The 26,001-nt window shown below is 47.0% G+C and overlaps 1 protein-coding gene across 1 annotated transcript in view; it reads right to left on the bottom strand.

Moving 5' to 3' along the window:
- Window positions 1–26,001, bottom strand: part of TRPM8 (transient receptor potential cation channel subfamily M member 8) — an 89,109-nt gene that overhangs the window by 17,608 nt on the left and 45,500 nt on the right. The window contains exons 17-21 of the mRNA XM_043462048.1: window positions 22,138–22,229; window positions 19,362–19,503; window positions 17,928–18,099; window positions 14,370–14,547; window positions 3,477–3,667 (exon numbers count right to left, since the gene is read on the bottom strand). Of these exons, the coding sequence (XP_043317983.1) occupies window positions 3,477–3,667; window positions 14,370–14,547; window positions 17,928–18,099; window positions 19,362–19,503; window positions 22,138–22,229 (775 nt within the window). The remainder of the gene's footprint in view (window positions 1–3,476; window positions 3,668–14,369; window positions 14,548–17,927; window positions 18,100–19,361; window positions 19,504–22,137; window positions 22,230–26,001) is intronic.

Below are 26,001 nucleotides of genomic sequence, written 5' to 3'. Positions count from 1 at the left end.
ATCTTTCCTGCATTTTTCTTTGCAGGAATCAAACAAAAAAATGATGGTTCTTGGCAAATTAAATTTTTCTTAATTACAGCCAGTTATCATATCTAGGTTAGTAAAATTCATGTTTTTACTTTATGAATCATCAAAATATTTGGGATATACTAGAAAGACATGAATGATTGGCCCAAAATGGAACATGAATCCCATGATGGTAGTCATGCATTGTTAGTCACTCAGCCATGTCCAACTCTGCAACCTCATGGACTGCAGCCCGCCAGGCTCCTCTGTCCATGGGATTCTCCAGGCAAGAATACTGGAGTGGGTTGCCATGCCCTCCTCCAGGGGATCTTCCCAACCCAGGATCGAACCCAGGTCTCCTGCTTTGCAGGCGGATTCTTTACCGTCTGAGCCACCATGAAAGCCCAAGAAAACTGGAGTGGGTTGCCATGCCCTCCTCCAGGGGATCTTCCCAATCCAGGGATCAAACCTAGGTCTCCCACACTGCAGGCAAATTGTTTACTGTCCGAGCCATGAGGGAAGCCCAGTCAGTGAAGAGATAAACAGTAGTTGTTTCAAGCAACCAGGTCTCATGAAGTTGTTAAGTAAGGCACAAGAGATCTGCTTAGAGACTCAGTGAGACCCTTCTTGGCTTTTCCTCAGAAAAAGGGACAGAAGGAAAATCCCAAGGGCTCTAGGGCTGGATCCAACCTGGGTCATCAAGTCTGCATCTCTAATCAGCACACAGAGCCACTGATGACTTCTTTGAGCCCCTGAATCGCTGGAGTCCCGGGGATGCAGGACTTCTAATTTTACTGTGGGGATGGTCTGTGGCTACTGAGATAAGTCAGTCACCCTAGGCCCTCGACACTGGCACTTTTGCCATCATGGGCCCTTTCCTGGATGAAGAAAATACTAAAAAGATTATATGACCGGGTTGGTATAAAGACAAGTATATACCAATAGGGGCTTCCCAGACAGCTCAATGGTAAAGAATCCACCTGCCAATGCAGGAGACACAGGAGACACAGTTGGATCCCTGGGTCAGGAAGATCCGCTGGAGAAGGAAAAGGCAACTCACTCCAGCATTCTTGCCTGGAAAATTCCATGAGGACAGAGGAGCCCGGCAGGCTACAGTCCATGGGGTCATAAAGAGCTAGACATAACTGAACATGCACCCACGCATATGAAAGTGAAAGTGAAGTCATGTCTGACTCTTGGCGACCCCACTGACTGTAGCCCACCAGGCTCCTCCATCCATGGGATTTTCCAGGCAAGAGTACTGGAGTGGGTTGCCATTTCCTTCTCCAGGGGATCTTCCCAATTCAGGGATCGAACCCAGGTCTCCCTCACTGTAGGCAGATGCTTTACTGCCTGAGCCACCAGGGAAGTGGTGGCTTCCCATGCATACACCAATAGATTTTCTGTCACCTAAAAATTCTTTCTTTTCCTTCTGGCTTTTAAAAGAAATGGAAAGATCCCTGTGGACCCCAAAGGGTCTGGGCCCCGTCAATGTGCAGACGCCTGCCCTGCAGATCTGCTCCACGCCCACCCAGAGATGGAGCCGCCAGCTTAAGCCTGAGTCTAGAGGACAGCTACAGGAGCCAGTGGTGCTCTTTCCAACTCTTTCTTTGTGTCCAAACATCCAGAGGAATGAAAATAGGCCTCTCTCTCCCTTGGGCTGAATCTGGTAGAAGCACATTTGTGGGTGAGGAAGACTTGCCCAGCTTAGTGGCTCCAGGAAGGGGCATTAGGAAACCCTAGGATCTCAGGGGAGAGAGCCAGATGTGGGTTCTGGTGGAACCAGGTGTGACCGAGGGTCAGGGGTCAGAGAGTCAGCTCCCACAGCCGGGGCGAGGAGACGGGCTGGTGGGGAACCGCCTGCCTAGCATCTAACAGGGCTGAGGCGGTGGGCAAGCATGAGAGAGAGAGCAAACCCCACGGCCGTGTGGATCCTGCCTTCCGGAAGGCAGTGTGGGTTGTCAGCAGGGAGAGTGTGCAGAAGACACCCCTGGAGGCCAGAGGCTTGGGTCGGGGAGCAGCCCCCGGAGAAAGCATTGCCAAACCCCAGGAGCAGTGGTTGGTGTGAAGGGGTCAAGCAGGGTTCAGCTGAAGGACCCACCACATGCCACACGATCGCGGGTCAGCTGGAATCACGCACAGACCAGGGAGCACAGAGCCAGCCCAGGGCAGCGCCACTGTTTCCACAGAGGGTTTCCGCTCTTTCCTTTCCCTTCTCCTGCTCTCCAACCCACAGAAGGTCAGTCAGGGCAGCTGGTGAGTGAGTGGGAAGGAGGCGGGGAGAGAGGAAAGCTGGTGGCCCACCCTTCCTGATGAATCCACTGGCTGAGAAGGGGTGCTAAGGGGAGCCTCCCCTCTGGAAGATGGCAAGCGGGCTGGTTCATCTATCGGACTGCAGGTCCCAATTCCTAAATTGAGATTCTTTTACCAAGTAAGACCATCAGAAGATCTTCTCTAAGAACCACCAGAAAAGTCATGAAGAGGAAAAGTTAAAATTTGACATAACCTCCTTCTTCTTCTGCCTCTGTAACTCAGCTTGCCCCTTGCAAAGTCTAGATCACGTAGGTCAGGTTGTCTCAGAAAGTGGGGACTTGCAATACTAGGAACTGGAGTTTATCTCACTCACCCTTGTCCTGCTCTTTGCAATTGCCCAGACCCTGCAAACCTGCTTAATCATGCCTGTCCAGGTCAGGCATCCCCCTCCCCATCTGGACTGCTGTTCCCACACACGCAAAACCCCTTAGTTTAAACTAGCCTACTAACAGCTAGTGTTGCCCACTACAGTCTGTCTACAAAAACTCTGTAATCCCAAAAAATAAAAAAAAACAACTCTGTAATCCCTTTGTTCGGGGCTCAGAGATTGGAGTGCTAACTCCTCTGGGCCTGCCGGTGTAATAAACCTGAATTCTCCAACTCTCCGAGTGTGGTAGTTGGTTTCTTGAGTACTGGTTTCTGCAACAATAAGCCTTACTAGAATCAGACCTAAGATCTCCCAGAGAATAAATGTCATGGAAGCAACAGAGAGCAAGAACCAAGTCACATTTTGACACCATCCCACCCATCGTGTTTGTTCAACATCCTACTTACACCCTTATGATGTCCATCCAAAAGCGAGCCCCCTGTAACAAGGCCATCCCAGCAGATCTAGCTGTCTTTCTTAATCTACTCTCCCTCCTGAATAAGTCACTTGGGGGGGCTTGATGCCTGACCTTCACAGATGAACACTTTTTTTTTTTTTTTTCCAGTTGTGTGGCATGTGTGACCTCAGTTCTCCGACTAGGGATCAAACTCATGCCCCGCGGCCTTGGGAGCTCAATCTCAACCACTGGGCCGTCAGAGAAGCCTCAGGACACACCCCTGTGAATGCTGAAATAACTGTCACTAACCCCACCTGTTGAGATGTGGACCAGACACCCTCCCAGAAACGAACCCCTGCCCCTGGGCCCCAGCACCAGGGTTGAGCCACTCACAGCAGGCGGAGGGCTCCGTGTTCCTCTCTTTGCAGCAGCATCGGAAGCAGTTCTTGACCACCCTGTAGAAGTAGGCGAAGACCACGAAGGGGAACGGGATGTTGAGGCGGCTGCAGTATTCCTGCACCAGGAAGTACCTCTGGAACTTCCAGACCTGGTCATTGTTCTCCTGGACGGTGCCCACGGTGTAGCTGGCGGGAGGGGAGAGAGGGTCAAGGCTCAGCCTTCCGCAGACCTGGCCATTTCACTGCCGAATACCCGACATCAGCATCAAGCTCTCGCTGACACAGGAGAGAAAAATTCATGCTGGTATCAGAGCCTGAACAATTCAGGCACTCTTCCGTCCATGCTGGGTCAAAGTTAGATCTGGCTTTTGTCTTGCTGTTGTCGCTAATCACAAAAGATTGTCCAACGAACTTTAAAATGATTCCTATTTCAAGATCTCTCAAGGGTTCTCTTTGTCCGTTAGTCCGGTATCGTGTTTCATACTGAGAGGCCCAAGGGGATGACTCTCATAGGAATAACTTGCCTACGTCATTGTGGGAGTTTAATTATAAACGATCTGGGAGAGCCGTTTGTTAATATTTATCAAGGGCCTTAAAAAATATCTATCCCTTTGACCCATTGATTTTATTTCTGGAAATCTAACCTAAGAATAAGGAGACACTGAGAAAAGAGAATATAGAAATGGTTATACATTCACTGGGGTCTGGTGCCCCCACCATCCACCCAGCAGCATGAAGCAACCAAAATGTTCAACACTAAGAAAATGTATCACAAATTATGGCTAGTCCATATGATTACATTATGCAGTCATTAAAAATTATGTTTATAACTAACTTTTATACTTTGGGGAAATGCTTAGATATGAGTGAAAATAATAAGGCTTGGATTTTTACTTAACAATACCGTTTCACTGTGTAAATCACAGTTCATAGGGAGAAAGAGATCCCCATAAGGAAAATTAGGACGTCTATTTATTGGGAAAATGTCTGATTATACTACTGACTTATCAGTTATGAATTAAACCAAGATTGCAAGGTAGCCAACACTTGTATCTACCAGGCCCTGTTCTAAGCAGCCCATTTATATTAGTTGATTTAATCTGCAAACAACCCTGTAGCATATAAGTGCTACCATCACCTATGACTAACGGATCAGGAAACTGAGGCAGAACCAGGGTAGATAAATTGTCTGAGTCCCCAGACTGGGAAGTGATGAAGCCAAAATTTGGACCTGACGACCCGCCCCAGAGCCTGTTTGCTCTGTCACTGCGTGATGCCATCTCGTGACGTGGAGCGTGAATGCTCTGAGTCATGCTCATTTCAAAAGGACCTGCTTGGTTGTTATTTAGTCACCAAGTCATGTCCGACTCTTTGTGACCCCATGGACTACAGCACACCAGACTTCCCTGTCCCTCACCATCTCCCAGAGTTTGCCCAAGTTCATGTCCATTGAATCAGTGATCTGCCTGGACTACTTAGTAAAAGATTACTGCGGAGCATTCTACCATTCGCTGAAGTTCAATCATCCAAGACAGTTTACTGCTAACACCAAACCACCCCTTTAAGCGCCAAAGAAGCAGCAGTGAACCCTTAGAAATCACCTCCAAGCAAATCCTGATTGCAGATAGATTAAATTCTCCAAATTCTGGGTAAAAACTTCAGAGGCCAAACTTCTCAGGCAGACTAAATGGGATACATTTGTTGTGAGACCTCACTCTTGCTCTCTGCCACACTACCACCTAAGACTTAAATATCTTCAGGCAAGTGATGGTCATACATACAGGCAAAGCCTTAGCCTACACAGAGCATGGTTGTGGCTTTGCCTGTAAGTTTGGCTCTGCTTATCTTGGCATTGACTGATGAATCAGACTCCTCCAGGTCCTGGGGTCTGGGCAGGGCAGGCTTTTGCAGGGAATGCCTCTTCAATAGGGGGTGATCTTTAAAGCAGAGGGAATTCACATTTACTCAGTATCTACTGTCTGTAACCTCCCAGGCTAGGCATGTAAAATGGTTTCTTGATTGATCATGTGTCATCTCTATGTGGTAGATTTTCTAGGTGAAAAGCAGACAGGACTGTGATGCATGAGCGTGCAGCAAACTGAACCCGGCAGTGAAGCTGCCGCTTCTTCCAAATGTAGGTCAGGTTGCTCGGAGACAAACACCCAGCATCATTATCTGTCCTGGCCAGTCCCTGCTGATTCTACGTCTGCAAAGGACACCGCAGGCTTCTGTCGCTGCAACGAGAGAGGATGGCAGGCACGCCCAGGTTAATGAAGTCCAGGCGGGCAGCCTGCCAGGAATCACTTTCTACTCTATTCTTTGTGCCAGAACCAGTATCACCATGCAAATGGTGATGCCCTAGGAGAAGCATCTTAAATTCTTACCTATGCAGCCAAAAATGGTTTCTGCCAATTGCTATTGCAATGCCCCAAATTAAAAAAAAAAAAATTGTATCCATTGTCATGCATCAAATGTTTTCTGAAGTTTTATCCAAAAGGAATTACTCATTCCTATTGAAGGGAGGAACACTCAGGATGCCTCGAGCTGGAGAAGGTGAGCTCTCCCTCTCTTCCTGGAAGCTTTGAGTAGAACTATGGCCAAGAAGGGTCCTTCCTAGTGGGAAGAGATTGACATCTTAGCTTCACCAGTCACTCAGAGGCAACGGAAAACATCTTAAGACTCCCAGGTCATCTAGAAAAGGAATTGGCAATGTGACCCAGAGGCCAAAACTGCTCTGTAAGGGGCCATGAGCAGAGAGGAGGGGATGGTGCAGGGTCACGAGGCATGGCTTCTTTCCGCACATCTGGCCGAAGCCAAGACACTGGCCGGCACGTACAGAAAAGGCTGCCAAGCCCTGGTCTGAAATGCACTTTAGACCAGTGACCACAACAAGGGCTGGTGTTGGTAGCACTCTTCACTTTGAAGAACTCTGCCTCCCATCTCTGCCCCACGGGCTCCTTAGGACAACCCAGCAGGCTCCACAGAGCCCCCAGCTGGAACCACTGCTTCCTCTGCACTTCAGGGTCCAGGTGGATCCAGTGAGCGGCGTTCCTCTCCTGGTCAAGCAGTAAAAGCCCTGATATGCATCCCAAGGGGTGTGAACGAGCTGGCTGATTACTGGACATGAATGCCCAAGGCTGCTTTGCAGAAATCACATATTTCTGGGGCTGACCATGCTGAGGTCCACCTTTACTTAGGCCCACCTTCCCCCAGAGAGCAGCAGAAAGGGACAAATGTGACCCTGAGCCAAATCCCACCCCAGACCTTCCAAATTGTTCTTCTTCTCTTGAGTCAGCTCCAGACTTGGCCAAAAAGACATGAGGTGTCCCCAGGGGAGGCTGATAACTGCGCACTGCTTCAAAGCGCTTTGCTTGAGTGATTTTTAATGTTCTTTAGACATGGTTTTCCATTTCTGTAGAGGAGGGGCTGAGTTCTGCTGTCAATGCAGCCCAACCCCCTCAGCAAACCCAAGTGTCCAGAGCAGCTCAGGGCCCCTCCCTCAGGCTCAGGCTCTCATCCACCCAACTCTGATGGTCCTCACTCTCCCTGCCAAGCACTGGACATCTAGTGTCTTCCTTGGGAGAAATTCTGCAAGGTTTCCACCTTAAAAAAAAAAAAATTTAGCTGCATCATGCAGCATGTGGGATCTTAGTTCCCCAGCTAGGGCTGGAACCCACACCCCCTGCATTGGAAGCACAGAATCTTAACGACTGGAGCACCAGGGAAGTCTGAGCAGATCCCCTTTGACCAAACATCTCTCATAATATCTGTGCCTTCAGCTACCCAGCCGGTGGAAGCTCTGTCCCCGAGGAGCAGCTGAGTACAAGAGGATGAAGAGACAGGAGAGATGAACTCTCAGACATCCCTTGACAGTGAAACTGTTACTGAGATATAAATGTTTAGGATTCAGATAGCCTTGTAATACACATGGCTGAAATTCAGCATTACGTTAAAAGAGTAATGTGCCTGACCAAAGAACAAAAGGATGACTAAATATTAAGGTCACTTATGTAATTTATCATTTTCATAATACATCATAGATCAAAAGAAAAAATACCATTTCAATTGTTGCTAGAAAGTCTTCTGGCGACATGCAACATCCATTTCTGATTAAGAGGGGAAAAAAGAAGAAGAAGAAAGAAGGAGCTTAATAAATATGAAATAGGAGGAAACTTCCATGACATGATAAGAAGAAAAGAGAGAGAGAAAAAAGAATTCAGTAAGGAGACATGGAATTCTTTTTTTTTCCCTCTCTTTTCTTTTCATCATGTCATGGAAGTTTCCTCCTGTTTCTTATTTATTAAGCTTATTGGAAAAGACCCTGATGCTCGGAAAGATTGAGGGCAGGAGGAGAAGAGGGCGACAGAGGATGAGATGTTGGAGAGCATCACCAACTTAGTGAACATGAGTTTGGCAAACTCCAGGAGATAGTGAAGGACAGGGAAGCCTTGCATGCTGCAGTCCATAGGGTCGCAAAGAGCCAGACATGACTTAGCAGCTAAACAACAATAACAAAAGAGACTTATTCCAAAATAAGTTATATTTCATAACCTCCCTACATATCAAAAAACAGTTATCGAAAAACCATAATAGAAAAACTATGTCACTCACAACCACAAATGGCTAGGAAAAAATGTACAAAACATTGACTATATACACGTGAAAAAAAGTCCATAAAACTGAGGAACTATATGTATTTGATTAAGTGGAGAAAAACCCATTCTTTCTGGCACTTCTTTTAGATGTCAGCTTCCCCTAAATGAATCTACAAAGTTAACATCAGCACAATAAAATTCATTAACAAAATTTTTGGAACAGGAAAGAAAAACAGATTTCAGAAGATAAGCCTTAGGCCCTCCATCTGATTAAACATACAAGAAAACTCAGGAAAAGTCTGAGTAAGACTAATGAAGGGCCTTCATACAACAGATGTTAAAATGATTTTTAAAAATCAGTAATTAAAGCCGTTTGGTAGTAAAAATGAAAACAGAAAGACCGATCCACAGAGCAGAATGGCAAGTCTGCAAAAAATTCACAAAGAAAAAGTAGACACTAAAACGATGGCAGAATCTAGAAACACTTGAAATACCAGAAACTTGCCAGCTAGACTGCAAGCAGATCAACCTCTCTTCCAAGCTTTCCACAAATATCAGGCATTTTACCATCTGCCTTTCTTTGCCTGACACACCAGCGATACCCAGGGACCCTGGCTCACCCTGACGTTTTGCACCCATGCATTGACCCAGTGGGTGTGTTAAGATGTTCTGCACATCCAGGCTCTCCTCTGACTCTGTAGCACCAAAAACGCATCAAAGCGAATGGTAAGAGACAGTCAGCGATTTCATGGCACTGGTTTTTGAGATGCTAAATGTCGACTTTGTTTTTGTCAAAGTAACACAACTAAGATTATGCTGCTTGCCTGTGTAGAGACCCATGAAAATCCCCCTTCACCTGCAAGAAAAACTCCAAATTCTTTGCCACAGCAGAAAAGACTCCATAACCTACAGCTGCCAACTTCCTCCCCTCTGTAGTCGCTGGTCCTCCCCAGACTGCTTTATCTCCTCTGCCTCTCCCTCTCCAACCAAACCTCAAAGGGCAAAGGTCTCATGCGCTCACTGCTGCCCACCCCCTGGATCTGTCAGAAGTAACGACCCCCACTCTGCACCAAGGTCCTTTGTTCGTAAAGAGCCTTTTCGTGCTGTTAATATTGTATCACAACACATCGTCTTGTATCACTATCAGGCCCATCGCCCTCAAATAGCAGGGATTTCTGGTTTTTTTGGAATATAATTGCTTCCCAATGTTGTGATAGCTTCTGCTGAACAACGTGACTCAGCCATAGGTAAGCATCCATCCCGCCCCTTGTCAGCTTCCCTCCCTAGTCGGGCCCCATCTCCCCTGCTCCCTTAGGTCATCAGAGCGCACCAAGCTGAGCTCTTTGTGTGAGACAGCGGCTTCCCCCCAGCTATCTGTCATACACATGGGAGCGTGTACATGTCAGTGCTCCTCTATCAGCTTGTCCCACCCTCCCCTCCACCGCACACCCCCGGCTCCACGTGTCCATTCTCTACATCTCAAATAGCAGAGATTTTAACTTCTCCCTGCCTCCAGCTCCTCATTTATAAATGGTTATAAAGCCACACCTACACAAAATGATGAATCGTTTAAATAAGGCCACACATGTCAAGCACTTGGATGTGCCTAGCCCAATAAAGTGTCAATAAATATTAGCTATTATTATTGTTCCCATTATCTGCTCCCTTTTCCTCCTGGTTCAATAGCCTGCCTGGGACTAATGAAGTCACCCAAACGTTTAAGTCTGTACCATGCGATTTTTTTTTTTCTATTCTGCTCCATATTTGTAATGAGCATACATTAGTCCTAAGATTAAAAAATCATTCTTAGAAATCACCCTAGACGGGGCATGTCTGATGGGTCCCTTTCAGCAGAAAAGCCTCTGGTGTATTGAACCTCAGGACACAGCATCTGTAAGCACCACAGCTGTGTGTTAAGGTGACCCCGAGTTATTTACTGACAATTAAGTTCACTCCGTGCTCTGATAAGCCACACACGGCCTGTGATCAATAATTTTAATGTGGAATAATCACAGATGTTCACATCCATTTCCTTTCCCCGCTGAATACCATCTAGAGAACACTTCAATATCGCTTTAAAATCCCAAGTGTTCATTTACTTTGAGTTCAAAAGGCTGCCATTGTGTATAGCTAAGCTATTACATGAATATTTTGATGTGATGCCGGATGAGGGTCATAGCCCAGAGCTGTGGGCTCGAAAAGTGAAAGTCGCTCAGTAGTGTCCGACTCTTTGTGACCCCATGGACTAAAGTCCATGGGATTCTCCAAGCCAGAATACTGGAGTGGGTAGCCTTTCCCTTCTCCAGGGGATCTTCCTAACCCAGGAATCGAAACGGGGTCTCCTGCATTGCAGGCAGATTCTTTATCAGCTGAGCTACCAGGGAAGCCCAGAACAACCATTACGACCATCTTTTGAGACAGTGTTCTGACTAATTAGCCCAAGGATGGCAAGGGGGCTGCTCTCAAGTGCCCAGACAGGGATTAACAAAGAAAAGGCCTCTGCTTGAGCCCAAGAGGAATCCAGGAAGCCCCCCCGGGAAGGGAACTCCTCCAGCTTTCACACGTAAGTACTGAAGGCAACAGTGGGCTGCAGCCTGGCCCAACGGCTCAGGCCTCACGCGGAAAGCACTCGGGTTCAAGCTCGAATGGACACAGCAAGCTGGACGGCAGCGTGGCCAGCACCGCGAAGGCTGAGCTGCCCAACTTGCACTTCCTCGACCCAAAAATCACTGGCCAGACTCCTGTCCCTCTCAGCTCCAAATTCTATTATTGTATGATTGTCAGGGCCATAATGAATTACAAACTGACACAGTCCTCAAGATTAGCTTTGGAGAACACCTGGAGGAGGAAGGGCAACACACTCCAGTGTTCTTGCCTGGAGAATCCCATGGGCGGAGGAGCCTGGTGGGCTGCATGCAGTCCATGGGGTCGCAAAGAGTCAGACACGACTGAGCACAAACACACACACACACACTCACAGCACTCAGACTCGGGCAAGCTCTAAGCACTATTCCTCTTTGCTTCTTGAGATCTACTGAGTTCACGTCACTCAAAGTCCACAGCACTGGGAGCTGTCGGCCTTTTCGTTGAATTGTTGTAGATGTTATATCAGCCGTCGGTTTTTACAGGGGCTGCCCAGGGTTCAACATAAAGGTTGATAGGAGAGGCTATCACTGTCAAATAGAATCCCAGTCATCTCATTTCCTCCCCACTCTTGCTTCAAGTCTAGGACTTGGTCCTCCCTTCTCTGCCCTCACGTGGATACGTAATCACTCATCTTGCCACCTCTCTCTGCAAGCTCAGACTTGGGGACTTTCAGCAGCCTGAGATGGTCCAGCTTCCCTTAAGCAATACAGGTGTCGGGATCCCTAAGTCCTTTTCTGGACCCCCGTTAGAGCCAGTGATGGTGGAGGGAGGGGAGTGGTTGCACATTCCCTCTTTAAGGCCAGTGGGACCAACGGCCACGTGACCTTACCTATGTGATGAGCCCATCACTAGTTTGACATTCACCATTAACACATCCCTAGTGGCGTCCCTAGTGGCTCAGTCAGTAAAGCATTTGCTTACAATGCAGGAGACCTGTGTTCAATCCCTGGGTCAGGAAGATCCCCTGGAGAAGGAAATGGCAACCCACTCCAGTATTCTTGCCTGGAAAATCCCATGGATGGAGGAGCCTGGTGGGCTACAGTCCATGGGGTCACAGAGTCAGACACAACTGAGCAACTTCACTATGAACACTTCACCCTGAGTAACAGAACAGGAAGCTAAGCTCCTAACTGGGGACCAAATAATGAACTAAAAGCAGAAAGAATCCTGTTCTTTTCATCCATGGAACAAAGCCAGGAAGGGCCAGGCACTGAGACAGACATAGTCTCTGCCCTCCAGAGCTTACAGTCTGGAAGGAGAGGAGGCTGTAGCTGTGAAGGGGGTTCATGGGGTTGCTATGCACAGTAGGGAGGGCACATGGACCACTCAGGCCAAGGATGGTGCTGGGCTCCTTAGAGAACAAGCAGGAAGGGGGAGAAAGCAGTCAAGATGGAACAGGTGATGCCGACAGAGTAGTGACATCTGCAAGAGTGTCAGGCAGGACAGATCACCTCAGTCAGGGATGAACAGGCGGGATGCCTGCGGATGGAATCCTGAAGGTGTTTTCAAAGCTCAGGTCACAGACGGCCTTGGAGGAGGTTGAAATTTACCCCGAACACTGTGAGGAAATACTAAAATACTTCCAGAATTTTAAGCAAAGCAGTGACATTTTGGGACGTTTGCTCAGTGTTCAAATGTTCTTTCGATGAATTTGTAGGGGAGAAAGTGGTCTCCCCATCCTATTCCTCCGCCATCTTGGCTCCTCCAGCAGTGACATTTTGGAGGCACCTGGACTAGAGTCAGATGTCTCTGTGCACCGAAAGACCAGATGACCGCTGGCTGCTCAGTGCCATGGATGCGTGATGTTCCCAGATGCACGTGTCCCCCCCACCCAGCCTCACTCAAGGGCAGGCCACTGACCAACAGAGAAAGATGACCCTCGATTACAATCCTGGTGCCCCTCACAGCTCTTTGTGACAACTGACTGATTTTTTTTTTTATTTTTTTTTTAATTGTAGAAGTAATATGTGATCATTGTGATGAGGGAAATATATACTTGATTTTTTAAGATTTCTTGGTTTTTTATTGTCAGAAAATAAGATTATACCCTAAAATAAGTCTGCACTTTGCTTTTTATATTTAACAAAATATCCTTCCAAGTCAATAAACAGAGACCCCCGCCTTTTCTTTTTAAGGGCTGCATAATATTCCATGGTATGGCTAGAACACGTTTTGTTCTGTCATCACCTTATTGACAGGCATCAAATGATGATCTAATAAATGCTCTTACATATGTACCATTAGTAAAGATTCTCAGACATGAAGGAGTTGGGCCAAACGTTTGTATACTTTTAATAGCTATTTTTAGATCACTCTCCCAAAAGTTGGAGACAAATCAGACTCCCAGAACCACCCCCAACCCTTCTTATGATGTCTGTTTACCTGACAGATCTTAAACCAGCACCTCACTCTTGGTTTCATCTGACCTTTCCCACAACAAGGGTAAGCCCCTTTCCATATGATTCGGGACCATTTGAATTTCTCTTAATTGCATTCCCTCTGCGCATTTTCTACTGGCTCATCTTTTCTTTACCAGTGTGCAGGAGCTCATTCTATCTTAAGAATTAGAAGCCTTTGCTCACATTCAGGCAAAGACTGCCCCCAGTCTATCATTTATCACGTGACTCCATCTGTGGTCCCCTGTACCTAAAACATTTGCTTAATGAAATCAAATGTATTTCTTGTCTGTCGTAGTTCCCCAGTTTTGGGGTTCAACTATAGTTTTCATTCAGTCCAAGGTTTAACAAATAATTTTTTAATTTGTATTTTGTTTCTAAACTATTTGTTTCTCTGTGTGCCAGGATTCATGTATTCAATATAACCAGCTACTTCAAGCAACAGCATAAAAAACTAAGGTACCTCCACTGTAATCGCCACATGGGGCTCTTTGAAACCCTCTTAAGAAACAACAAGGGGTGAGATAAGCATGATTTTCTAAATGTATTAAAGAGAATGGCCAAAGGCAATAAAAATGCTTCAGAGTCTCCATCGAGTTCTCAAGCCAACCTCATTAGATGCAAGCCCCAAGGAGAGTCACTCTCCTGACCCTGTGCTCTTGACTTGTACTTAAACTCAACATTTTAAAGCAGCAACTGCCTAACAGCTGAGTCCCTTAAGCCCTGGAAACCATCCATCTGAGTCCATAGAAAGTGAGGACCTTGAGCTGAGCTGGGATGCAGTCACCGTTAGGCCAGCATCGTGATACTGGCGGGAGGGTGCTAAGAGGGTATCTAACATACAGTCTGAATATGCTGGAGAGGGTCATAGTCATCTGTCTTTGGGGTCAAATAAACTCAGGTTATAGCTCACAGGGACACACTACATTTGTAATATAATCCTTTCAAGGCCCCTCCCTACTCTAGACCATCATTGCCCTAGAGACTTCTATTATACGCAGCAAAGGGGGACCTTTGCTGCCTCCCTCCCAGTGCCTCCAGCCCGGCCCAGCACGGGGCCCGGCAAGGCGTGGACACCCAAGCAGGGCGTCCCCGAGCACGTCCAGCGCGTCCCCGAGCACGTCCAACGCGTCCTCGAGCACGTCCAGCGCGTCCCCAAGCACCTCCAGCATATCACCGAGCACGTCCAGCGCGTTCCCGAGCACATCCATCGCGTCACCGATCACGTTCAGCGCGTCTCTGAGAACTTACCCGAACATGGCGACCAGCAGGTTGACCAGCAGGATGTTGGTGGACAGCATGTAGATGCACACCAGGGGGATGGTGATCCACTCGGGGAAGCGGGGCAGGTTGTGCTCATCCAGCTCCACGCACAGGGGCTTGGACTCGTTCCCGGTGAAGGTGCAGTGAGAGAAGTCGTACGTGGTACCTGAGGATGCAGCAAACAACAGGCAGGTGAGGACACTCGGAAGGACAGCACTAAGGCACCCCAGAGGGCCACAAGGTGAAGATCGTGCGTTGTGTTGGGCACTGTTCCAAGGCACTCTACCCAACCAGGCATAATCCTCAGAATCACGTGTTCACGCATTGACTAATATTCCCCTGAAACAATGCCATTTGTAGCAACATGGATGGACCTAGAGATCATCATACTAAGTAAAAAACTCAGAAAGAGAAAGACAAATATCATATAATATCACTCATAGTAAAAGTTGCTCAGTCGTGTCCGACTCTTTGCGACCCCATGGATTAAACAGTCCATGGAATTCTCCAGGCCAGAATACTGCAGTGGGTAGCCTTTCCCTTCTCCAGGGGAATCTTCCCAACCCAGGGATCGAACCCAGGTCTCCCAAATTGCAGGTGGATTCTTTGCCAGCTGAGCCACAACGGAAGTCCTATCACTTATATGTGGAATCTAAAAAATGGTAAACAAACGAAAAAAAAGAGCTTATCTACAAAACAGAAATAGCCACAGGTATAGAAAATAAACATGGCTACCAGGTATCTTGTCACCACTTGGTGGGGTGGTAAATTGAGAGGCTGATAGGCATCTGTGTGACCGGTGGCAACAACCTAGAATGGGGGCCTTGGAGAAAGTCTGGGTCTGGAAGAGAGGATGAGGAGTTTTGCCTGGGAGTCTTAGAGAAGGCAGTGGATGTAACCGCCTGGCACTCCAGGAGTCACTCTAGACTCGAGATCCTCCTCTGAGCGTGTGAGTTTGGCCCTGTTGGTTGGTGAGATGCCAGTCAGAGAAGATGGTGCTGCACCCATGTTACCTGCAACAGAACTTAAAGGCAGAGGTGCCAACTGCATCCCAGGTCACACAGCATATGAGTGACGGAACCAGGACTCGAACACTACCTGTCACTGACTCTTAGGTCACCATGAACCGCCTCCCGTGGGACTAAGGCCACCAACATGTAGGACTGTTGGGAGGACAAAACACACCCACTTATGTAAAATGGCAAGTACAGAGTGCAGATTGGGGAACAATAATAACAAGATGCCTTTCCATCAGAGCCGTTTCTAAGGTCTTGGAAGAGACTGCAGCAGAAGACACCAGAAAGACCACATGAGGCCATGGGGATAATTGAGAAAACACCAAGGAGCTGGGAAACGCAAGCCTAGGGCTGGGTGAACATCGAGGGGGTTTTCTTGTGGCAGGACAGAACACGATGAGCCCAAGCTACTGCCAGCATCACAAAGATGTTCTACAGTTTATCCAAAACACACCAGTTTGCACATGCCCCACGCTTTCCTTATGCCAACTGGCTGTGATCAAATTAATGCCATCTCTGCTACCATTAACCTGCCTCCAGGTAGTTGGCAGTGAGCTCATACCAGAAGCTCAAATTCCAGGTTCCAGAACAAAATTTTTCACTATGGCACTTTTTGAAATAAACGGGTACCCTGTAACTCTGGACAGACCCACAACACTCTTCTCTACACCAGTGAGGATTCTGGTGTCATTGGCCATGCTGCTGTCAGAAATCTGAGAAACACTCTTTTTAAGAAGCTTTAAAAATTGCAGGCTGACACAGTCATCAAGACAGTATGGTACTGGCACAAAGACAGAAATATAGATCAATGGAACAGAATAGAAAGCCCAGAGATAAATCCACGAACCTATGGACACCTTATTTTGACAAAGGAGGCAAGGATATACAATGGAAAAAAGACAACCTCTTTAACAAGTGGTGCTGGGAAAACTGGTCAACCACTTGTAAAAGAATGAAACTAGAACACTTTCTAACACCATACACAAAAATAAACTCAAAATGGATTAAAGATCTAAATGTAAGACCAGAAACTACAAAACTCCTAGAGGAGAACATAGGCAAAACACTCTCTGACATAAATCACAGCAGGATCTCTATGACCCACCTCCCAGAATATTGGAAATAAAACAAAAATAAACAAATGGGACCTAATGAAACTTAAAGCTTTTGCACTACAAAGGAAACTATAAGTAGGTGAAAAGACAGCCCTCAGATTGGGAGAAAATAATAGCAAACGAAGAAACAGACAAAGGATTAATCTCAAAAATATACAAGCAACTCCTGCAGCTCAATTCCAGAAAAATAAATGACCCAATCAAAAAATGGGCCAAAGAACTAAACAGACATTTCTCCAAAGAAGACATACAGATGGCTAACAAACACATGAAAAGATGCTCAACATCACTCATTATCAGAGAAATGCAAATCAAAACCACAATGAGGTACCATTACACGCCAGTCAGGATGGCTGCTATCCAAAAGTCTACAAGCAATAAATGCTGGAGAGGGTGTGGAGAAAAGGGAACCCTCTTACATTGTTGGTGGGAATGCAAACTAGTACAGCCGCTATGGAAAACAGTGTGGAGATTTCTTAAAAAACTGGAAATAGAACTGCCATATGACCCAGCAATCCCACTTCTGGGCATACACACTGAGGAAACCAGATCTGAAAGAGACACATGCACCCCAATGTTCATCGCAGCACTGTTTATAATAGCCAGGACATGGAAGCAACCTAGATGCCCATCAGCAGAGGAATTGATAAGGAAGCTGTGGTACATATACACCATGGAATATTACTCGGCCATTAAAAAGAATTCATTTGAATCAGTTCTGAGATGGATGAAACTGGAGGCCATTAAACAGAGTGAAGTAAGCCAGAAAGATAAAGACCATTACAGTATACTAACGCATATATATGGAATTTAGAAAGATGGTAATGATAACCCTATATGCAAAACAGAAAAAGCGACACAGATGTACAGAACAGACTTTTGGACTCTGTGGGAGAAGGCGAGGGTGGGATGTTTCGAGAGAACAGCATCAAAACATGTATATTATCTAGGGTGAAACAGATCACCAGCCTAGGTTGGATGCATGAGACAAGTGCTCGGGCCTGGTGCACTGGGAAGACCCAGAGGGATCGGGTAGAGAGGGAGGTGGGAGGGGGGATCGGGATGGGGAATACGTGTAAATCCACAGCTGATTCATGTCAATGTATGACAAAAACCACTACAATATTGTAAAGTAATTAGCCTCCAACTAATAAAAATAAATGAAAAAATAAAAAAATTAAAATTGCAGGCTGAGATGCTGGGGACAAGCTTGCCAGGGTACATAAGATCCTGCTCAGGAGACAGAAAAGGCTTTGAGAGTTAGTGTGCACTCCTGATGTTAGCCAGACACCCGCAGCCTGTTCCTAGGACAGGCCTCAGGGTCAAACCAGGGAGCCCTGGAGGCTCCCCGGGGGCTGGTTCTGGAAGCATCTTCCGCCTCCCAGCCATCCCCACCCAGGCCACGTCAGGCTCACCGTCCACATCGCTGGGCACTTGGCCAAACATGGCCAGGTAGGGCTCATAGATGACTGAGCGGAAGATCCACCTCCAGCGATGCTCATTCTGTCTAAGGATCCCCTGCCTGGCCACGCCAAAGGCCACCATCCACACGGCAAAGAGGAACAGGAAGAAGAATACATCGATCAGCTGTCGAGGGAGGAGGACAGGAGAGCAGAGTCAGGACTGCGCCAGGGCGGCTCGGCTGCTCCACTGACCACGGAGAAGGCAGAGGGGCCCCAGGAACCTAAGGCAGCCAGCATCATCCGCTCACCAATTTTTAAACATGGCCATCATCACCCCTGGGTCTCAGGGCATCCACTGATGGATGCATCTTTGCTTGCAGGTCCCCAGGCCAGCTCAGCAGCAGAAACTTTCTGAATGAGACCAGCCTGGGAGCAGAAGAGGGCCCCAACTCCACAGCACCCCCCTCCTCTCCAGCCGACTCCTGAGCTACTGCTTTTTTTTTTTAAGGAAAAAGTCTCCTTTTTAGACAACAATGCACCATTATACTGTTTTTAATGTTCTGCACACAAAGCATGACTTCATGGTGACTTGATGCCCCAGATATGCTTTGAATTAAAACCACAAACTCAAAGGAGCTCAGCGCTGGAAAGGAACCTTGAGATGAGCTCATTCAAACACCCATCTGATTTAAAGACAAAAACACGGAGGTTTGGGTCATGTGGAAAACAAGCTGGGAGAAGCAACATGGTCAGGGTGTAATCATCTTTCTGTTATCTGACCCTGTGAAACAGGTCTGGTGGTGCTTCCCCAAGGTCTGTATTACGTGGTTTGAAGATTAAAGTTCCAGACCTCGCTGTGCTTCTAGCTCACTTCATGTCTCCAGACAAACATGTGAACCTCCTGAACCCAACTGCCCACATCTATGAGATGGGTATAAAATTCCCTATCCTGCCTATGCATGCGTGCTCAGTCGTATCCAACTTTGTGACCCCATGGACTGTAGCCCACCAGCCTCCTCTGGCCTCAGGATTCTTTAGGCAAGAATACTGGAGTGGGTTGCCAGTTTCTATTCTAGAGGATGTTTTCCATGCAGCGATCAAATCTAAGTTTCTTGCATCTCCTGCATTGGCAGGCGGATTCTTTACCACTGTGCCACCCCTAGTGAATACTTAAGACTCAAGTGGAAGCACTTGGTAACGTGGACAGTCTAAATAGAGATCTTTACTAGTAATGTGCTGAGTTATGCAGTTTACTCCCAATAGTCATCCTTCATTAAATTTTAACCCGGAAGGGGCCCCTGAGGAAAACAGATCAAAAAAAACAAATGTTACTGATTATGAAATGCAACCATCACTCTGTGGAGAAAAAGTCCCTCTCAGCAACGAAAGGAACCCTGGGTATAGTCAGAAGAAGGACAACTAACCACAAATACTCTTCAGTCTTACCATCCTCTGCAACATTATAATCTTGGGTCCTAAATTTCTGCTGACCGTGAAAATGTGAATCAACCTTAGGGTGAATATAATGTAATCCAGGCAAAAAATCACTCGTCCCGAGTACAGTGAGGTTTTGTTAGAAGGGTGGAGCCTGTGGAAAGAAGGGGAAAGAATTTGTGAGATGCTGACAAAACATTTCAAAGCTGTGCTTTTGTATCACTTTTATTTATTTCTGGATTTTATTTGCTAGTATTTTTTTTTAATTTTACTGAAGTGTAGTTGATTTACAATCAAAGTTTTAGTTTTAAAAATAGCCAAATGTGAAGAAACAGCCAAAAGCCTGGGAACTGAAGGTGGAAATAGACCAGGGTCTACACCTGCCCTTCAGTCACTGGAAACCAAAGGCCACGTGCATTGCCCTCGTGGGCTCCAGGGGAGATGAGGCCATCACGCACAATAGAGCTCTCAAGATTTCCAAAGCTTCAGTCCTTCCGCTTAAACACAGTAAGTCCCCTACACATGAACCTTCAAGATGCAAACTTTCAAAGATGCAAATATGGGTCCCCACGTCCAATTATGTAAGTTAGCTCAGCTGTCTGGTATACCTGTCAAGGGCATGCGTCCTCTAGAATCGTGCTTTGTGTACTTTACTGTAGAGTACTGTGTAGCCTGGGCTTCCCAAGCAGCTCAGTGGTAAAGAATCCGCCTGCCAACGCAGGAGATGCAGGTTCGATCCCTGGGTGGGGAAGATTCCCTGGAAAAGGAAATGGCAACCCTCTCTAGTATTCTTGCCTGGGAAATCTCGTGGACAGAGGAGCCTGGTGATACAGTCCATGGGGCTGCGAAGAGTCAGACGTGACTTAGTAACTTAACAACAGCGTCGACTACAGTAGCACTGTAACTTTATGTCAAGCCTAGGATGTCCAGAAGCAAGTGTAAAAGCAGCAGTGATTTAGCTGGTTCTACTGTACTTTTCAAGGTACCATATTGTAAGATCAAAAATGTTTTTTTGTTTGTTTTTAATGTATTATTTGTGTGAAAAGTAGTATCAATCTATTACAGTACAGTACTATATAGCAGATTGTGTTACGTGGGTCCCTAGGCTAACTTTGTCAGACTTAATGAACACACTCCCCGAACACAACACGTTCGAATGTAGGGGATTTATTGTAACTACTGTAGGGCCCAAGCCCGCCGTCACTAACTTCCCGGCTCACAAGGCTTCCACAGTGATGCCAGCCACTTGGGACCTGAGCCTGCCATGTTCCCCCCAGTGAAGCTTACCTCATTTGCACCAGATCATTTGATTAACTAACCATCTGCTGTTCATTGAAAACCTGTGCTTTCTAACTGGAATGATCCAGAAATCATGTCCAACCGTGCTCCAAAAGCTGGGCCTTTAACCCCAGCAGAAAGGGAGGTTTTGAAGGAGGAAATCGAGCTTTACCCAGTTCACATCATAGCGTGAGCACTCACTGTAAATCTTCTCATTCTAAGTGGGTGTAAATAGGAACAGTCAAGCTTCTCTGCTCCATCAGAAGAAGGAGTAAGGAGTTTCACCTTGAAGCTACTGGGGAGGCAGGTCTGGAAGGAGCAGGACTGGGCAAGGGGGTTCATAGTTTGGGTGCACCCCAATATCCCTATCAGGTGGAGTCACGTTGCTTTTTCCCTCCAAACACATTTCCAACTGGCTTTTCTAATCACAAGCTCTGAGACTGAGGAAACCTTGCAGCTGGGAGGGCAGGCTCCAGAACCAATATTCGAGTTGAAGTTAAACGCATGTTAGACTATATGGCCTCAAAGGAAAACACTGTGTGATATTTACACCCTCATCATTCTCTAGGGCCCTCAATTTCTAATTTCCTCTCCCCAAATTCTATAAACACAAAGAGAAAAACCATGAAGAACCCCTTTCCAGTTACAGATCACCAAGAGGGGGGATGAGAGGAGACACAACTTTATATCAACCAGGCTGTGTCTACAAGAGGCAGAGACAATGGGCATTTGTACTAATCTCTAAATGGTAGGGGCGGGGAGGATACATAGCAACTGGGCAGCCCCAGACCGGCTCAGCCTTCCAGCCACGTGATGGGAAAAACTATAAGCAAACCAATTCTGGGGTTCAGAGGGACTGCTATAGTAAGAAAACATTTTTTTAAAAGGAATAGTAACCGCTTTTCTGAATGGTGTTCTGGAGATAGTCTATTCCCTCATAGCTCAGTTGGTAAATCATCTGCCTGCAGTGCAGGAGACCCAAGTTCGATTCCTGGGTCTAAGTGGGTAGAAGATCCCCTGGAGAAGGAAATGGCAACCCACTCCAGTATTCTTGCCTGGAGAATCCCATGGACGGAGGAGCCTTGCAGGCCACAGTCCACGGGATCGCAAGAGTCAGACGCGACTTAATGACTAAACCGCCACCACCATACTCATAACGTTGTTGTTGTTGTTGTTTAGTCACTAAGTCGTATTTGACTCTTTGTGACCCCATGGACTGTAGTCTGCAGGCTCCTCTGTCCATGGAATTTCCCAGACAAGAATACTGCAGTGGATTGCCATTTCCTCCTCCAGAGGATCTTCCCGACCCAGGGATCGAACCCCTGTCTCCTGCATTGGCAGGTGGATTCTTTACCATTGAGCCACCAGGGAAGCCCGGTATTCATAAAATATCCGGACCATATTTCATCCTATCTCACTTATCTTGGGCTTGAAATGTCTTTCCTCCACCTTTCCACCTGAGAGAATCCGCAAACACCTGATGCTTGAAAACGTGGTGAGGACTACTTACCGAAACACAATTCCTGCTATGAAGTAGAAAAGCCCAAGTGAATCCATGACATTCCACAGGTCAGTGAAGTAATTCACGCCGTTCACGTACCACTGCAGAGCAGAGAGGGACAGAAAGGATGGAACAGCTGGAACATCAACTGCATCCAGGTTTATTCGTGCTCACATATTTCTCTCCAGATCCATTTTGAGTCTGTGACGTACCAAATACGCCCTACAACTGCTCCCTGCGATTCCCAGGGGATTGGAAAGTACAGTCGCATGCTTGCTGTTCTGTTCATATGTTGCTAACAAAGTCAAGGAAAAAAAAAGACACATGGATCCTTACTGTTCTTTAAAGAGGAACCTGCAGAGCCTGTGTGGGCCAAGTTGGAACCCTCCCCCAACCGCCATGTACAGTGGTGTAGGCTGTGCGCTGGACAACTCTTCAAGGGTGTTACCCATACCACTGTCATCACAGATTTGTGTGTTTACTATAAATATTTTCTGACACATGACAATAAAACATCTTGAAAAAAGGAACGTTTTTTTAGAAGTTTTAAAAACCCTTTTTTGGCACGCAGGTGCTATACATGGCACCTAAGAGGACAGATGTGGTCACAGAAATGACTGACAGGAATGATGTGTCTCAGGGATCTTTTTGTCATTATGTGTATATATCAGTCATGATTTCTCAGAAGAAAGCATGTCAGGAAAACACTTAAAGAGGGATAAGATTATCCATTAGAAGAGGCTGCATCAGGACAGCCTCTCTGCCAATCCATGCACTAGATTTGGGTGATTCCAGGGAGGTCATGTCACCTGTCATTTGCTCATCCATTCAGAACATATTTACTGAGAGTCCACAGCATTGCAAATATCTGTGCTGGACTCCTGAGACACAAAGTCATCAGACTGGGTGCATTGTGGACTCTCAAGGAATCCACTGGCCCATGGGAAAGATAAATGTTAAACATGTTTAAAATGAAACGTGATAAGAGTCAGAGGGGAGGTAAGACCAAAGCTCCCAGTGAGCTCAGATAAGGAAACTATGTACCTGCCTTACTCAAGGAAGAAAAAAATAACAACAAAGATGCATCATCAAAGGAACATGGCACTTTTCAAATCTACTACATGGACTCACCACCATGGGCCACCCGCTATCCAGATATCTCCTTTCCTATTCTGCACCTGAAACCAAGGCCTAAGAAAAAGAAGCAAAGGAACTCGCCCAAAGACAGAAAGGCAGCAAGTGGTGGGTCTCAGGGTTCTAAAATCTGGTTTCCTCTCTCCAGCATCACCCCACTTCTTTACACTCCACGGGGATCCCCCAGTCTTAGACTTGGAAGAGATTCAAGAGACAGCATCAGTTTCTCAAGAAGCCCTTCTCTTCAGTCGTTGATAAATGCAAATGGCAACTTTTGTGGACAAGGGGGTGAGAGCATTATGAAATCAAGCACCAAGAAAGTATTACAGTCCCCCAGGTGCACCAGGGGAGGGGCAGTTAGGGAGTTTGGTATGGACAGGTACACACTGCTATATTTAAAATATAACCAACAAGGGCCTACCATATGGCACATGGAACTCTGCTCAGTGCTGTGTGGCAGCCTGGATGGGAGGGAGTTTGGGTGAGAATGGATTCATGGAACAGTCCCTTCACTGTTCAGCTGAAACTATCACGACATTATTAGTTGGCTGTGTGAGTGTGTGCTCACTCGCTTCAGTCATGTCTGACTCTGTGGCCTCATGGACTGTAGCCCGCCAGGCTCCTCTGTCCCAGGGATTCTCCAGGCAAGAATAGTGGAGTGGGTTGCCCTCTCTTCTCCAGGGGATCTTCCCAACCCAGGGATTGAACCTGGGTCTCCTACATCTCCTGCATTTGGCTGGTGGGTTCTTTACCACTGAGCCACCAGGGAAGCCCTTAATTGGCTATACCCCAATACAAAATAAAAACTTTAATTAAAAAAAAACACTAAAAAAATCCCCCAGATTTAAGCAGCCTGATCTGACCCTGTTCCCCTGTGGGGTGGCAGATCTCGTGGGCTCAGATCTCTAATGGTCCATTGGGTGACCCCAGTGACGTGGATCACCACCCACCCAGGGGTGATGAGGGTGATTGGGACAGGCTCTACCTGCCACCTACTTCCCTCTCTGAGACCTTGGCCTGCGAGGCAGGTAGGCACAGGGCAATAGGACAGCGCCAGCCTGGCTCAGCCTCTGAACTCGTGATGGGAGGAACAGTAAGTAGATCAATTCTGCGGCTGGGAGACACTGTTACAGTAAGAAGACATTTTTAAAAAGGAACAGCAGTCTCTTTTCTGAATGGAATGCCAGGGTCAGGCTACATTCATAAAATACCATATTTCACGATCTTTCTCAGGACTGGGGGATTCAAGGGCCTGAAGAATGAGTGTGCTCTCCATGAAGGGATGCTGGGACTTGCCTCATTTTAAATAAACATTCACAGACTGCTTAATAGACCTAAGAGCTATTTAGCAACTAACTCTGTTTGCACTTATTGATTGCCTTGGTTAAAAATTCCACTTAACAGAGCAACCTCTGCCACCACCATCCCCCCACGGGCAAGAGGACCCAGACAGACACTGAGGAGCATGCGTTTGACACCCAGACACGATCCGAAACAGGTAACATCCCGCCTGGTTTTGATTTTTGCTAACAAGTGTGAATTGGGTTAATTAAGACAGTACCAGGCTGGCAGAACTGATGGTTTGAGGAAACCAACCGCATGGAGGATTCCAAAGGCCTGAGACTGCAGACCCGAGGGGAAACACCGACCTCTAGTGTCAGAGTCCTGAAATGACAAGAATCTGCAAGGCTGGCTGGCAACGCAGGCTGGCTCACAGACCACACAATCAGAGCGGCTCTCGGATGGCAGGGCTGGCCTGGGCCCCACACTCCTGACCCTAAGCATGTCCTTCACCATCGCCTTAATGCGCAAAGGTTGCTGAATTCAAACTCCCCCTTCAAGAAGAACTTTTACAGGATGAACCTAGAGCCTGTTACACAGAATGAAGTGAGTCAGAAAGATAAAAACAAGTATCATATATTAATGCATATATATATATATATATATATGCCTTTCCTGATGGCTCAGTAGTAAAAGAATCTGCCTGCAACGAAGGAGATGACATGACTGAACATGCACGCGTACAGTGCATATATATGGAATGTAGAGATATGATACTGATGAATCTAACTGCAGGACAGGAATGGAGGCTCAGACATAGAGAACAGACTTGTGGACACAGCTGGGGGAGGATGGGGGTACAAACTGAGAGGGTAGCGTTGACATGGGTACACCGCCATGCGTAAGACAGATTGCTAGTGGGGAGCTGCCGTGTAACACAGGGAGGTCAGCTCGGTGCTCTGTGATGACCCAGAGGGGTGGGACGGGCAGGTAGAAGGGAAGCTTGAAAGGGAGGGGATGTGTTTATACTGACAGCTGATTCACGTCATTGTACAGCAGAAACCAACACAATGTTGGAAAGCAATTATCCTCCGATTAAAAACAAATTTAAAAGAATAACTTTTTACAGAGAAAGAGAGGACAAACTTGGACAGAGCTACACATGGTCAAGTATCACCCATTTGGAAGGCAGGACAGCCGGGACCCAGTCGGACGCTGTGGGCGTCACATCAAGCCTGGGGAGTAACTGGGCAGCACACCAGCCCACCGTCTGCTCCCACGCAGAGTCCCCGCTGTGTCTCTCCTGAGCAGCCCTTCACACCTCCACCTGCCCAGAGCCCCTCTCCAAGCTAAACGCACCTGTCCTGAGGCTCCTTCCTGCATGACCCGAATCAGTGACAGGCAGCTGACACGCATCCGAATCTGAAGGGACACGCTTGTGCTGAGAGGACTGAGAAT

Source organism: Cervus canadensis, chromosome 2 (genome assembly GCF_019320065.1).
Source record: "Cervus canadensis isolate Bull #8, Minnesota chromosome 2, ASM1932006v1, whole genome shotgun sequence".
Classification (NCBI taxonomy): Eukaryota; Metazoa; Chordata; class Mammalia; order Artiodactyla; family Cervidae; genus Cervus; species Cervus canadensis.
Note: the sequence above shows the minus strand (reverse complement) of the source record. Positions and strands in the feature narration are given on the sequence as shown.